The sequence below is a fragment of the Oncorhynchus clarkii genome, unplaced genomic scaffold (assembly GCF_045791955.1).
Source record: "Oncorhynchus clarkii lewisi isolate Uvic-CL-2024 unplaced genomic scaffold, UVic_Ocla_1.0 unplaced_contig_13546_pilon_pilon, whole genome shotgun sequence".
Classification (NCBI taxonomy): Eukaryota; Metazoa; Chordata; class Actinopteri; order Salmoniformes; family Salmonidae; genus Oncorhynchus; species Oncorhynchus clarkii.
In genome coordinates this window covers 18,836-33,778 of record NW_027258891.1, presented here as the reverse complement: position 1 = coordinate 33,778, position 14,943 = coordinate 18,836, and the positions used below count along the sequence as shown (strand labels likewise).

The following is a 14,943-nucleotide window of genomic DNA, read 5'->3' as shown; positions in this document are numbered from 1 at the left end:
ATATTTCTGATAATGTAATAATATAACATTCACCAAAATCCAGTTAGTTAGAGATGTTGGCAGCAAGCTCAACTCAAAAACGTTATTCGTTGTCTGCTAACGTTACTGAATTCTACATTGTCTCTTGTCATGCTGCTGAAGTCGGCATTATGCACTTCCTCGTGCTAGTTATAAACCAAGCTATTTTTCAGGACGTAGCCTAAATAATGGTTCATTACCTGTATGTATTTTCTGGAAAACCTTTATAGTACATTTTCCATCCTGAGTCATTCACCTGTCCAGCACCGGCCGTACGGTGAAGCCTGCCCAAAGAGATTTGATAGTAGGCACTAGGGCAGTGGCACAAATTCTCTGGGCAGATTTCAGTGTGCGCGCAAATTCCCGCCCATCTCTATCTCTATTGGTTGACATACTTTTCAATCAAGCCTAGGGGGAAGAATGTGCTGTAGGCATAGCAACCATTTGGAGGCAGGTCTTCTAGAATTTCTATGCGCCAATTGGATTACATTATTTTATTTTAACGATAACGCCCACCTGTTAGTTTGAGGCTGTATTTGCCAATGTGGGCTTCAATCAATAAGACTGACGTATTTGAAAGCCAGATTAAAGATGGCATCCTTAATTGAAACAATAACAAAGCAGTTACCCTGCCTGTGTTTTAGTAAATAGTTTTGGTAAAGAGCTGAGGGTTGGGCCTGGAGAAATGCAACCACTCTCCAATTCAAAGTGAAAGCTATGTGTGCAAGGACTGACCATCCATGATATCACAATTATAGTTTTAATCGTGTTTCGAGGCTATATACCCTTGCCCCCCTTCCCCAATACTTGTGTAAATATTGTAATATAAATTGTGTATTACACTTGAGCTAAAAGGTTTCTTCTATTCTGCCATTTACTTTATGTTCGTATTCTTATTTTTTTTTACTATTTGTTGTAGTTGTTGCATTGAAAGAGAAGGAACCTTAAGGTAAGGATTTAGTTGGATGATGTATACCATGTATATTCTGTACATGAGACTTAATAAAACTTGAAACTATACAGTGTTTGTTTACATGCACTTTGTTGACAAATATTGGAGCATAATACGCTCATATTTTGGGTTCTGATGGAGTACAAGAGTTGAACTAATTTCATGTGGCATTTATAAGTTATATTCTTCAAGAACAAATTGGTATATATCATTAATTTATACATCAAAACATTTATGTAGAAACTAGAGATTCTATCTTTAAAGGGGGTTTAGTCATATATTAACAACATTTCCTCATAGATAACATGTGTAACGTGATCAGTCTGATAATTCAAGATGATAAAACAAAATGTAAAACACAAACTTTTTATTTTCCCCCTTCCTTCCCTTTGACATACTGTACTTTCCTCATAAATAAAACGACATAGTAATAGATTTAACATCCAAAGGTGGTCTTCTTAATCATTACCGTTCTTAACCCAAAGAATATTGAGTCATGTAACAAAAACACACGTAGGGACGAAGGGGAGACTGCTTGTATTCAGTATGAAGATTGTCCATGGACTGCATAGGAGCCACTGACCTACTGGACATTTGGGTAACAAAAGACCAAAGGGGGCATTATTTACACACTTTCTACAGGTGTAAACACAGGGCAAAACACAGCATCATGGTTTCATGTCACGCCAATGATAAAGCAGTCATCTGTTGCTGTGCCGATGGCTGTGGTGGTGTGGTCATTGTTCTGCAGGGACAGGGAAGAGGCGTGGGGGGGGGGTGAGTCAGTGTTGGTGATGGTGAGGCTCAAGATCTAGTCAGGGTGGCTTTTACGGTGGTGAGCGGTCAGGTTGTAACTCTTCTCAAAGCGCCGGCCGCAGACCTCACAGGGGAACTGGTAACTGCTCTCAGCGTCGTGCTTCTTCATGTGCCAGTTGAGTGAGGCCTTCTGGCGGCAGGTGAAGCCACATACCTCACACCTGGTAGAGAGGGAGAGGGATGAACACTCAAAAGGATCACTACAGATGTACAGAAATAGTGTCATATAGCATATACAGGAACCATAGTAGAAGTCCTAACAATGGTGTTACTACTCTACACTGTGTGACAAACACTATGACAGAGAATACTCACTGTATCGGTTTCTCTCCGGTGTGGATGCGGCGGTGGATGAGAAGGTGGCTGTTGGTGCGGAAAGCCCGGGCACAGAACTCACAGATGAAGTCCCTCTGGTCTCAATACACAAAAGCCAGAGAGAGTAATTACATACAGTACCAGGTTCAGAGCATCTGTGGTTGCTCTGTACTGTATATGAAAATGTTAGGGACCTGAGTTCTTCCTGACTCTGCGACTGAAGAAACACAGGGCCCTACAAATAGCTACTCAGACAATCATTATTTCAGCATAATGAGCAGAAGCAAAGGATGATAATAAAGAATCCTAAAAGTGAAATGTTGAGCCTCACTGCTGTGCAGCTTCTCATGCTCTTTCAGGTGCTTCTTGAAGTTGAAGGACTTTCCACAGGGAGTGTGAGAGCAGGTGAACGTCCTCTGGTGGAAGTGCTGGTACTTCATATGATGCTGAATTAAGTGTGAGATGAGATAGATTGGAGTTTTGTGTATTTTACCTTAATCAGTAAGTGGTCATCTTCAGCTATACTGCTGAACTCACATTGAGGTACTGCCGAGAGGAGAAGATCTTCCCACAGCCATCAAACTCACAAGGCAAGATTGCTTTCGGTGTTGTTTTTCTGGGAACATTAAATTGGGATGACAATAAACAGATGGAAATATACAAGTGAGAAATACATAAATGAGTAATAAACAGTATTCTACATAACTTTTAATTGACAATGCACAAACCTTTTCTTTTTGCTGACAATCTGAGAAACATTGTCGGCTGGCTCCGGTCTATAAAATCCAAACCAAATTAAAGAAAATGTATTACATTTATTGCTTTCATGATTTTCATCTCAATAATATTTTACTTGAAAATACATTTAATGGTTTTAATCATATAATCCAATCTGGCAAATTAAGGAAGTGTGGAAAAATACCATCAAAAGCCACCTTCTCCTTGTCCCCAACTTAATGTATCTCTCTCTGGCTGTGTTTCCACAGGAAGCCCTATTCTGATCTTTTTTCCTCTAATTACCCTTTTGACCAACCACAAAGATATTTTCAAATCTGATCAGAACTGATCAGCCTGTGTAAACGCAACCTCTGACTGAACTGCTGTACTCTGTGTCCCCCTTCAGGTTCTCGTGTACTACAGTTATATCACTATGAAGTTCAACAAAGTGCTCATACATTTTTCCAACATGTTCATTCACATGTATTTCCTTCTTAGATGATTAAACTGTGCAATTAAAACCTGCCGGGTGAAGGGACATCCTTCTCTCCAGTGATGTTGTCTTGGTTGTGCTCCTTATCATCGTCATGATCATTACATTCCATAGGTAGCCGCCTATGAAAACTTAGATCACCATGAGGTTGAGTTGATTATGATTTGAACAACAAATACATCCAAGGAGTTGTGCATGAAGCAAACTATTCAACTTTACCAATCCTCCAATGACTGCAAGGACTCTGCTGGCATTGTGTCACTTCCTGCCACTGACCCTTCCTGTGCATTCTCACTTCCTGGATGTGACCAAACAACATAGTGATGTTGAGTCAACACTGGCATTTCAGAACTAATCAGGAAATTTGAATTAATATTTCTTAATGAACCTCTTGAGTTGCTCTCTCCAGAGTTTAGGGTTGTCAGGTCCATCGTCTCCTCTCCTGGCTGCTGTGCCTCCTCTTGGGTCACCACAGACCTTGCTCCACCACGAGCCCTAGCCCTCCTCACAGTAAGACGACCCCTCCCTGTGACACTCTCCTTCTTGGGCTCCTTTGCTCCTATCCTCCCTTTGGACATAGTTGGACCTGCAGGGGTAATATCCCCCTCCACAATCTCTTCTTCCCTCTCTCCTGCCCCCCTCTTTTCATCACAGTCACTCTGACTAGGTTGCCATGAAAGCAGATGCCCTCCCTCACAGACATAGTGCAGACACAGTTCTGCCTCTAACACATCCGGGGGTTCTCTCATTTCCTTCCCCAGTGCACATGGGGAGAGGCCATCCTCTGGAGAACTACAGTCCTTCACACCTGTCTGAGGTGGTAAGTGCTTTGGGCCTGTTCTCTGCTTCACTGCCTCTCCCTTTGACTGGCTTCCCTCTGTGTCAGCTGCTTGCTTCTCTCTGGCAGTGTCAGATTGGAGGGTTGGTGGGAAGGGGCACTGTTGCCCGTGGGTGTGGACCAATAGGACGAGGTGATGCAGAGATTCTCTTGATGTCACCAAGGCAGTCGTATCTCCTGTCATATTGTCTAGTGGACCAAGACCAAACACACTTTTACATCATCATTCAAAAAACACAGGCTTTGTTCATACATATTCACATTAATGAAACTGTAAACTGTATGTTATGGGAACTGGTCTTTACCTGAGCATTTGGCACACACTTTAGAAAAATAGCTGAAGAGAAGAGAGTGAAAAGAAATTTAACAAAATGAATAATAGCCAACATCATATTACTCCAATGTTATAGATGTGTAATAAAGATGAGCCGTGAAGATTGTGTGCTGTTTGTTACCAGTGCCACCACCAGTCCAGTCTGGTCTGAGGCCTTACCTCTGCAGTAGGTAGTTGGCGAGCTCGGAGTGCAGAGAGAATCCCAGGTGGTTCTTCAGCTGACCCCAGCTCTGCAGGCATGACCCCAGACGCACACGAGACTTACTCCGCCGAGCGTCCAGCTCCCTGCGCCTCTGCTGTCTGATGGTGTCTGGAGTAGACTCCGACACCATTGTCAAAGGGTCATTCATCTGCTCCATCACCCTTGGCATAAACAACAAGAAAGAGGGTAGTTTTACAAAATATCTCAATGTTAACTTCACACTGGCCATTATAATCATTGAAATACCATAAAATGCCTTTGAGTGTCAAAATATGACAGCTGAAATTATTTCCCCCATCCTTTGACACCTAATAAAACAGAAGAGCTGTTCAGAATGAGAGGGTAAACTGAAATGTGTGAAACGCTCACGACTACATTCATGTGAAAATGTATTTTTGAAGATGTGTATGTGTTGTTTTATTTTACATTTGCTTATTCTAAAAGAGAGGTCCACCTCACCTCGTTATGTTTAGTTGACTCAGTCTTGTCAATTCTAAGGGGTCCCACCCGCCATGATTCAGTTGCCCTTTTAAGATCTAAGACGCAACCCCTGGTAGTAGATTCCAATCGACTACTGTCTGTACGATTGTGGAGTGATGTTGCCGCTAAAATACTAATAATACTGGTAAACTATAAGAAATCACACTGCCTTTCATTCATCACTCTACTCAAAGCTCTATCAATAACTACAATTGAATAGGGAGAAATATAAACAGGAACAGAGGAAGTGGGAGGTGGCAAATTTTCTTCCCATGAACCACCACGGCAAATGTGTTACATTATAAGCAGAAAGGAAAGGTCGAAGCGAGAAGGATAAGTGGGTCAAAATCGGTAGCAGGTGGCGATTTTTTTTGTTTTTTTCGCTCACTAAGGGAGGGGGTTTTGTATGGAGGTCAATGAGAGAATGTCGAATGTAGTTAACAAAACATTTAAATTATTATTTTCTACGTGTGATTTAATTGATGATCGAATAGAATTTTCGTAATGACTAGGTTATTACCAGTGTATTGATATAAGTAGGACACGTGATATCCCGGAAACTTTGAGAAAAAAACATTTATATCGGAGTTGTGCCTGGTCGTCAATAGTTACCAAAGTCATAAACCTAGCCTATTTCTACAATTTCTCTTCTTAACATGTGATTTGAAACCTAACCCTAACCACACTGCTAACCCTACGCCTAACCTTAAATGAAGACCAAAAAGCACATTTTATGATCGCAAATTTGGACTTTGTGGTATCTGGTGGAAAACGTTGTGCCCGTTGGTCACTCGCGTATCTGCCCTCTCATTGGCTAGAATGGTCCCACCTGATCTTGCTTTCCCCAGACTGCCTTACATTTTTCAAGCAAATGGGCTCGTTTGAGTGGTAAGGTGAAAGCAACCGACTGTAGACGAAAGTCGAGGAGGGAAGTTGGGGGAGGTGTATCTGCGACAGCCAAAAGTCGGACACTGATGTAGTTTCCAACTCCAATATCACACACACATAAATTGAACATGTATGTGTATACATTGTACAATCAATTGGTGAGAGAGCCTCAAATATCACATTCATACATGTTTACATTTCCACTGTATACACGATTTGCGTGAATTGCGGCAAAGTTGGTTTCTATTTCAGTCATGTCTTTGGTCACGACTTTGGTCGTGTGGGTCAAACAAAAACACCCTCAATTAGTGGTTGACAATAGAGTCTCCCACAATGCAGGCGATGGCTGCAGCATGACGTTGATGAAGAGCAACTGCAGAAACTTGCAGTCGACTGCAGTCAAAACTTCATTACTTTTGATGACATGGTTTTTGTAAAGTTCATGCAGTCGGCATGTAGGCGCAAGTCGGACCATTTTAATCTTCATAATGCAACACACTTTGAAAGGTGGTGACCAACGATGGTCACAGACCTGACAAAACTGATCCACTCGACTGTGGCCATTTATTTTCATTGTTAGAGCAGCCATTAGTATTTATTTTATTTAACCTTTGTTTAACTAGGCAAGTCAGTTAGGAACAAATTGTTATTTACAATGATGGCCTTCTCTGGCCAAAACCTAACCCAGACAACGCTGGGCCAATTGTGCGCTGCCCTATGGGTATCTGGTCAATATAATGGATAATCTGTGTTATAACTGTTCCCTCATTTCAGAAATGATACATTTGTTTCTTGTGTATTGAAACATTGTAATCTCATAATGTAACATTGTCGTAGGCTACAGTTTATTTTAATATTCTGTGAAACACACATTGCTAGATTAATACACCTAATTTTCTCTACGTGCAGTGTACTACTATGGCTGACCATGTAAAACAACACATTTCACTGCATCTGTTCTGTGTATGTGAAAAATAAAACATTTCATTTTTGGGGAGAGAACTCAGGGTCTCAACTTAATGTTGTGAGTTAAATAGTAGATTACGGCCAGTCTTGTGGCCAGTTATCGAAACTTGTTAACATGCTTGCTTTGAGGCAAGCAACACTGAAGTATGCACGAGAGCACCAGCTGTTTTGGATGACTGTGTGATAACGCTGTCGGTAGCTGATGTGAGCAAGACCTTTAAACAGGTCAACATTCACAAAGCCGCGGGGCCAGATGGATTACCAGGACATGTACTCAAAGCATGCATGGACAAACTAGCAAGTGTCTTCACTGACATTTTCAACATCTCCCTGACCGAGTCTGTAATACCTACATGCTTCAAGCAGACCACCATAGTCCCTGTGCCCAAGGAAGTGAAGGTAACCTGCCTAAATGATTACCGCCCCATAGTACTCACGTCAGTAGCCATGAAGTGCTTTGAAATGCTGGTCATGGCTCACATCAACAGCATCCTCCTGGATACCCTAGACCCACTCCAATTCGCATTCCGCTCCAACAGATCCACAGATGGCGCATTCTTAATTGCACTCCACACTGCCCTTTCCCACCTGGACAAAAGGAACACCTATGTGAGAATGCTGTTCATTGACTACAGCTCAGCGTTCAACACCATAGTGCTCACAAAGCTTATCACTAAGCTAAGGACCCTGGGACTAAACACCTTCCTCTGCAACTGGATCCTGGACTTCCTGACGGGCCGCCCCCAGGTGGTAAGAGTAGGCAACAACATGTCTGCTACGCTGATCCTCAGCACTGGGGCCCCTCGGGGGTGTGTACTTAGTCCCCTCCTGTACTCCCTGTTCACCCACGACTGGTGGCCAAACACGACTACAACACCATCATTAACGTTGCTGACGACACAATAGTGGTAGGCCTGATCACCGCTAACAATGAGACAGCCTATAGGAAGGAGGTCAGAGAACTGTCAGTGTGGTGCCAGGGCAACGACCTCTCCCTCAATGGGAGCAAGACAAAGGAGCTGATCGTGGACTACAGGAAAAGGCGGGCCAAACAGGCCCCTATTAACATCGACTTGGCTGTAGTGGAGCTGGTCGAGAGTTTCAAGTTCCTTGGTGTCCACATCACCCACGATCTATCATGGTCCAAACACACCAAGACAGTTGTGAAGAGGGCATGACAAAACCTTTTCCCCCTCAGGATACAAAAAAGATTTGGCATGAGTCCCCAGATCCTCAAAAGGTTCTACAGCTGCACCATCGAGAGCATCCTGACCAGTTGCATCACCGCCTGGTATGGCAACTGCTCGGCATCTGACCGTAAGGCACTTCAGAGGGTAGTCCGTACGGCCCAGTACATCACTGGGGCCGAGCTTCCTGCAATCTAGGACCATTATAATAGGTAAAATTGTCAGAGACTCCAGTCGCCCAAGTCATAGACTGTTTTCTCTGCTACCGCACGGCAAGCATACCGGAGCGCCAAGTCTAGGACCAAAAGGCTCCTTAACAGCTTCTACCCCCAAGCCAGTAGACTGCTGTACAATTAATCAAATGGCCACTGGACTATTACATTGACCCTCCCAATCCTCCATTTGTTTTGAACACTGCTGCTACTCGCTGTTTTTATTATCTATGCATTGTCACTTCACCCCTACCTACATGTACAAATTACCTCTAACCTGTACCCCCGCACACTGACTCGGTACCGGTACTCCCGCACACTGACTTGATACCTGTACCCCCGCACACTGACTCGGTACCGGTACCCCGCACACTGACTCGGTACCGGTACCCCCTGTATATAAACTCGTTATTGTTATGTTATTGTGTTACTTTTTATAATTTTTTACTTTAGTTTATTTGTTAAATATTTTCTTAACTCTTCATGAACTGCACTGTTGGTTAATAAGGGCTTGTAAGTAAGCATTTCACGGTAAGGTCTCCACTTGTTGTATATAGCGCATGTGACAAATAAAGTTTGCTTTGATTTGAATTGAATTACCTGCTGGGATGTGGGTACGCAGACCTCGAGCAACCGATGAAGAGTTCAGATTTTTTGTGGCCCCCACCCAAATCAAAGTTGCCCATCCCTGATATAAATGGATATGAAACGCATTATGACGTCATAATAATGTAATGATGCTCACAAAATTAACTAATTTTGTCATCACACAATTACACTGTAATAATGTCATTATATTGAGATGTGATGATGTCAACAATTTATGGCATTAGGTAATCAATATGCAATAATCTATGTTGTCATAAATATGTCTACTGAAAACCTTCCCATTATGTTATCATATTGAACTATTATGAAGTGGAACAATCTATTCACCTATGTTACACCATTATTAAGCACAACTATCTTAAAGTTAAATAAACTTTGACTCTTTCCCTGTTCAATTTTCAGATAAGGGGGACTGCTCTCTCACCTTTCATATTGATAGTTGACTATTTAACCCATATATCATCAGCATTTAGAAGATAGTGGTTGATAAAACGTGTATGTACATACAACCTGAGCTTTGTATAACTTCTCACCAGGTCATGAATTGACCTTTAACATGTTTTATTATGAACATGAGTAGAAATGAGTAGAAACATGAGAAACATGAGTAGAAATATCTTAGAAGGTATCCAGTGTCTTCAGGGAGGTAGCAGTGCACTCAGAGAAATTCAAGTAAACAAAACAAACAGACAAAAGGAAATGACAGTTTGACCTGATTAAAGGGATAATTCAAGATTTTGGCAATTTGGCCCTTTATCTATTTCCCCAGAATCAAATGAACTCGTGTATACCATTGCCAAAATACAGAAGTATCCCTTTAAGGATCAAGTGAGATGTTTCTTTTCACCCGGTGAAATAAAATGTGTGATTAGAGTGCTCCATAGATACTTATAGACTTCCTGTCATTGCTTTAATGCTAGTTAGCAACTTCCTTCAAACTGCACGCAGAGATATAAAAATCATATCCACAAGTTCATCTGATTTTGACATCATCCTTTTAGGATGTGAGCCAATTAACTGTCAGTAAACCAACACACACACACAGACACACACTCACACACACCCTGGAACACGTAGGCTCATTCACAGAGTGCACAAGTATATTTTCCAAGCATGGATGACCTGGGTGAGTATTTTTTCCTCTGCTTCTGTTGTGATGATTAAATATAAAACAAAATGCAATAGATTAAACTACAAGGGAATACACATTGATGGGTTTGAGCATAAATAAGTTTAAAAAAGGAAGTTGCTCAGGAGGTGTACATGAACATGTTTTATGGTGTGTGGTGAATTAATGCTTGCCATTGGTCACGCTGAACATGTCATGTGTTCTATCATACCCATTTAAATTGTGTTTTTGTTGATATGATTGTCAATGTAAATTCACAGTGAACCACAGAAGGTTATCTCTGTTGAGAGACAGATGGATTCCTGACATTGTTGACGGAAGTCACTACCAACCAAATTGTGAGAAAGACAGTGGATAGCGATTATTATTAATATAAGTGTGTGTTTTTAATAGAAGAGTTTGTTTTCACTTCGATTTTTTTTTCATGGATTTGTGCTCCACCAGTGCAGTCATGATTTACTTATGAAGAACTTATGATAAAATGTCTTAAAATAAACACAATTACTTAATAGTTATATGTAACGTTCCCTTTCATACAGATTATGTGTGAGTTAAGAGCAACGCTGTTAGTCATAGAGGATTGCATCAGTTTCAAAAGTGTCCCTTTTAGTGTGAAGATATTGTCTGTAACTATAGCATCTCTTCCACCACTTCCTCAGGAAGCAGCACTGTAAATAGCAACCACAGCAGATCAATGGGTGCACCTTGCAGTCTGCAAGAGGTGACCGTAATGAGGCACTGCAGCTTATCTCAGAGGAATTCTGTTAGAAATGTATTTTCTGAATTATAGTACCTACCATATCATATATATGTGTGTGTGTTTGTTACAGACCTTTTCCTAGAGGAGTTGGCTTTCAACTTAACTGGTCCAGAGTCGTCTCAGAAGAAAGAAAGAGATACAGCCAACACATATGGACAGGTAATGATAAAATCACCTCTAGCAGTTGTTGTTTAGTCTTTGGTCCAGTTACTTCAACTGGATGTATTTTTTTTCCATATGTGTTAAGTGGCATTTCCTGCAGGTCCCAAAGGTGTGTTCTGTTGGTCTCCATCCAAGGAAAGGAAAGGAGCCAGATAGCACCAATGTATACAGGTCAGCCACTGGTATGTCAGCCCATAGATAGCCATATGTAATGACACTGGGTGAGACCATACAGATAGAGCTAAGACTCAGATTCATAATTACCACAGATTTAAGTAATTGTCCAGTGTCCACTGTATACCAGTGCTCATTTGTGGTTTTCTCTGTGTGTTTGTCAGTGAGTTACCAGCTCCAATGGAGGCTGGTCTGCTGAGCCCTCGCTCTGCTTCCAGAGAGCTGGATTCCATAATGGATGAATTGCTGCTTGACCTGGAGATGGGGGTGAGGAAACATCTATCAGTGAATAAATACACTGTTGTTCAGAGCATGAACAGAGGACGACTGTCTTTCAGTGAAGTTGACCTAATCTGACAGCAGAGGGCAGTGTAAGCAAGCTAAACAAATATCAGAAGCTTTAGTACTACTAGTGCCACCAACATTAATTTCATTTTCATTTTTCATTCATGTATATGAATGGATGCAAGTCTGTTTTGTGGACACATTGACTTTTCTCATCTTTAGCTGCCAGACCCTTCTCCCTCAACCCCACCACCGCTTGTCCAGAAGTCAGTCAAGAAGAAACAGATTGGAGAAAAGAAAGAAATGGATGACACACAAGTGAAAGATGAGAGCACAAACAGCCCAAAGACTTCTGATCTGGAGCGCAAGGCCTCAACACACGGAAAAACAGACACCATAGATGACCTTCTGGGAGGCCTGAGCTCTGATATGGAGAAGATGGGTGTACACACCACGGCCAAGGGTCACTGTGCTTCTTGTGGAAAGGTCATTGTGGGAAAGGTAAACAGCTTGAGCTGCCAAAAAATTTACAAAATCCTGCTTTCTAAATAGCAGTATAGGCGAAGATGATCAATCGCCAGTACCATTGCCAGTATGTGAAACAACCCACTGGGCACAAACTGGTTGAATCAACGTTGTTTCCACTTCGTTTCATTGAAATTATATTGAACCAATGTGGAATAGACGTTGATGTCCATGCCAAGTGGGAATATACTATCACTTTTTCTTTCTATCATTCTGCAGATGATCACAGCCCTGGGCCAGGTGTGGCACCCAGAACACTTTGTTTGTGTGGTGTGTACGGCTGAGCTGGGCACCATTGGCTTCTTTGAGAGGGAGGGGAAGGCCTACTGTGAGAAAGACTACCAGCATCTATTTTCACCCCGCTGTAGTTACTGCAAGGGCCTCATTCTGAAGGTACAACACCTTCTCTTTGGATTGGACAGTATCACCATTATCTAACACTGCACAAAGCCAACTCACCATCTCTCTAGATCCGTTAAGTTGTTGTTGGGTTTACCTCATCGCATGCTGGGCTCTTTGACCTCACTCTCAGAACATCCTGACAGCGATGGACTGCACCTGGCACCCTGAGCACTTCTTCTGTTCCCACTGTGGGGAGTGCTTTGGGCCTGAAGGTGAGGGAGCACACATCTATCTGCCTGACAGATGGCACCACAACTACTACTGTTCCCTATAGGGTAACATAAGTTATAGACCACAGTGTGACAGAGAACACTCTCCTCTCTTTGCGTATGTGTCCTTTGATGTGCCATAGGTTTTCTGGAGAAGGACGGGAAGCCGTACTGCCACAGAGACTTTTACCATCTCTTTGCTCCAAAGTGCTCTGGCTGCGGAGAGCCTGTGAAAGAGAACTTCCTGACTGCAGCCAACGGCACCTGGCATCCCAACTGCTTCGTCTGCTCAGTGAGTCTCTCACCACAGATCACATGGCTTCGGCTTAGAAACTACTGCCATTACTCAAACAATACGCTTTGAACAGCCAACAGCCACAATACATCATTGTCCTGACATTACCCATTTACCATAATCGTCCTCAATCTCCAAAAAAAGAGTAGGCCTAATCTATACCAACTAGATAGAAGATGTTTTCTCTCTCTTTTTCTAATTCTCTCTATCCCTTTCTAACCAGGACTGTCTGAAGTCCTTCACCGATGGTTGTTTCCTGGAGCTGGATGGTCGTCCCCTGCGCTCTCTGCACTTCCACTCCCGCCAGGGTACACTGTGTGGGGGCTGTGGAGAGCCCATCTCTGGGTGCTGCATCTCGGCTATGGAGCGCAAGTTCCACCCTGAGCACTTTGTGTGTGCTTTCTGTCTGAGGAAACTCAGTCAGGGAGTATTCAAGGAGCAGGCAGGGAAACCCTACTGCTCAGCCTGCCACACCAAACTGTTTGTGTGAGACTTATACTGTAATAATACCTGGTTAATATGTAAGGTAATCAATTAACCTGAAAAAAGTCCTACTTACAAAGTATGTTGAAAATCCCACACAAATAATCTAGGCAATATCTGCATAGAAATCAAAAAATAAACGATGAATTTAATCTCTTTGTGTTCCTCGCTGTTTTGCATGTGGATACACACTGTGTACAACACATTAGGAACACTTTCCATGAAATAGAAGGACCAGATGAATCCAGGTGAAAGTGATGATCCCTTATTATTGCCACTTCAATCAGTGTAGATGAAGGGGAGGAGACAGGCCCCTAGAGTCAATTGACTCACATATAACATAACATAATTCAAAAATCCCCATCAAAATCCTTCAGTTTAAACTAGAGATATCTTTTACATTGGATGCGTCTCAATCCACCACATACGCAAATGTGGCACTTCCGCATCTGCTGTGAAAGATGGCTGAGCTAGAGCGGTGTTTGTCTGGAATGAATAGGTGTATCTAAACTTTTGACTGGTACAGTATATATATATATATATTTCCTGAGCTTTCTTACATAGGACAAACGCCCCCCCCCCCCCCATGGCTTAGACTTTTATTAGAGAAGGATTCTCAAGCCTTGAGTTAATTGAGACATGGGTTGTGTATATGTGCCATTCAAAGGGTGGATGAACTTAAGTGCCTTTGAATGTGGTATGATAGAAGGTGCCAGGTGTCTGTGTGTCAAGAGCTGCAACGCTGCTGAGATTTTCATTCTCAACAGTTTCCCATGTGTATCAAGAATGGTCCACCACCCAAAGGACATTCCGCCAACTCAACACTTTTGTGGGAAGCATTGGAGTCAACATGGGCCAGCATCCCTGTGGAACGCTTTCGACACCTTGTTGAATCCATGCCCCAACGAATTGGAATGTTCTTAAGGGCAAAAGGGGGTGCAACTCAAAATTAGGAAGGTGTTCCTAATGTTTGGTACATTCAGTGTATAACCATGTATTTGTGACAATGAACAGAAGTGTGGGAACAGAGTGAGATAAATGGTTTAGAATAAGCTTACCAAGAAAAATAGTTATCTGAATACCTCATCGACATCTAGTAACATAACAAACAACCGAATAGAGTACATCATAAAAATACAATTTCTAATGTCTGAAACATGACATTAAATGATACATTTGTGAACTTTGGATCACTTTATCATGTTTGAATTAATTTATTATGATCACAAAACATTTAAAGATGGAGAAAGAATAACAGCAATCAACCGAATCCAGTTGAGTTTTTCCTGGAGGAAGAAAAAACCCCATGGGTTTCATAAAGATATCCTCAGGGCCACGGGTTGGCAGACGGGTGATCCATGCTGGCAGAGCTGTGGCTGCTTTTCCGACTGTAGTTTATCAAGAGACTTCTCTATGACTCTGACAGATTAAATTGGCATATTCTCTCTGGTAACAAGTTACATATCTAGCCCTGGACTGAACACTTATCCTG

At 42.2% G+C, this 14,943-nt stretch overlaps 2 protein-coding genes across 3 annotated transcripts; one reads left to right on the top strand and one right to left on the bottom strand.

Annotated features, from left to right (window-relative positions):
- Positions 1 to 1,322: 1,322 nt before the first annotated feature.
- Positions 1,323 to 5,395, bottom strand: LOC139399022 (zinc finger protein 692-like). The gene is made up of 11 exons (XM_071144658.1): positions 5,145 to 5,395; positions 4,643 to 4,846; positions 4,455 to 4,486; positions 3,700 to 4,338; positions 3,531 to 3,609; positions 3,341 to 3,442; positions 2,830 to 2,877; positions 2,639 to 2,717; positions 2,433 to 2,547; positions 2,102 to 2,201; positions 1,323 to 1,947 (listed from the first exon to the last, which is right to left on the bottom strand). The coding sequence occupies exons 2-11, from the start codon at positions 4,840 to 4,842 to the stop codon at positions 1,782 to 1,784; spliced, it is 1,560 nt and encodes a 519-aa protein (XP_071000759.1). The 5' UTR covers positions 4,843 to 4,846; positions 5,145 to 5,395; the 3' UTR covers positions 1,323 to 1,781.
- A 4,698-nt stretch (positions 5,396 to 10,093) lies between these two features.
- Positions 10,094 to 13,600, top strand: LOC139399023 (leupaxin-like). Of its 2 annotated transcripts, none has more exons than XM_071144659.1 (9): positions 10,094 to 10,153; positions 10,987 to 11,075; positions 11,164 to 11,249; positions 11,417 to 11,519; positions 11,760 to 12,038; positions 12,282 to 12,455; positions 12,595 to 12,676; positions 12,817 to 12,965; positions 13,192 to 13,600. In XM_071144659.1, exons 1-9 carry the CDS (start codon positions 10,141 to 10,143, stop codon positions 13,456 to 13,458), a joined length of 1,242 nt encoding a protein of 413 aa, XP_071000760.1. In that variant the 5' UTR covers positions 10,094 to 10,140; the 3' UTR covers positions 13,459 to 13,600. The 2 variants fall into 2 exon arrangements, with proteins under 2 accessions (XP_071000760.1, XP_071000761.1); XM_071144660.1 differs by having other exon boundaries at positions 10,128 to 10,153; positions 11,179 to 11,249.
- Positions 13,601 to 14,943: the final 1,343 nt, after the last annotated feature.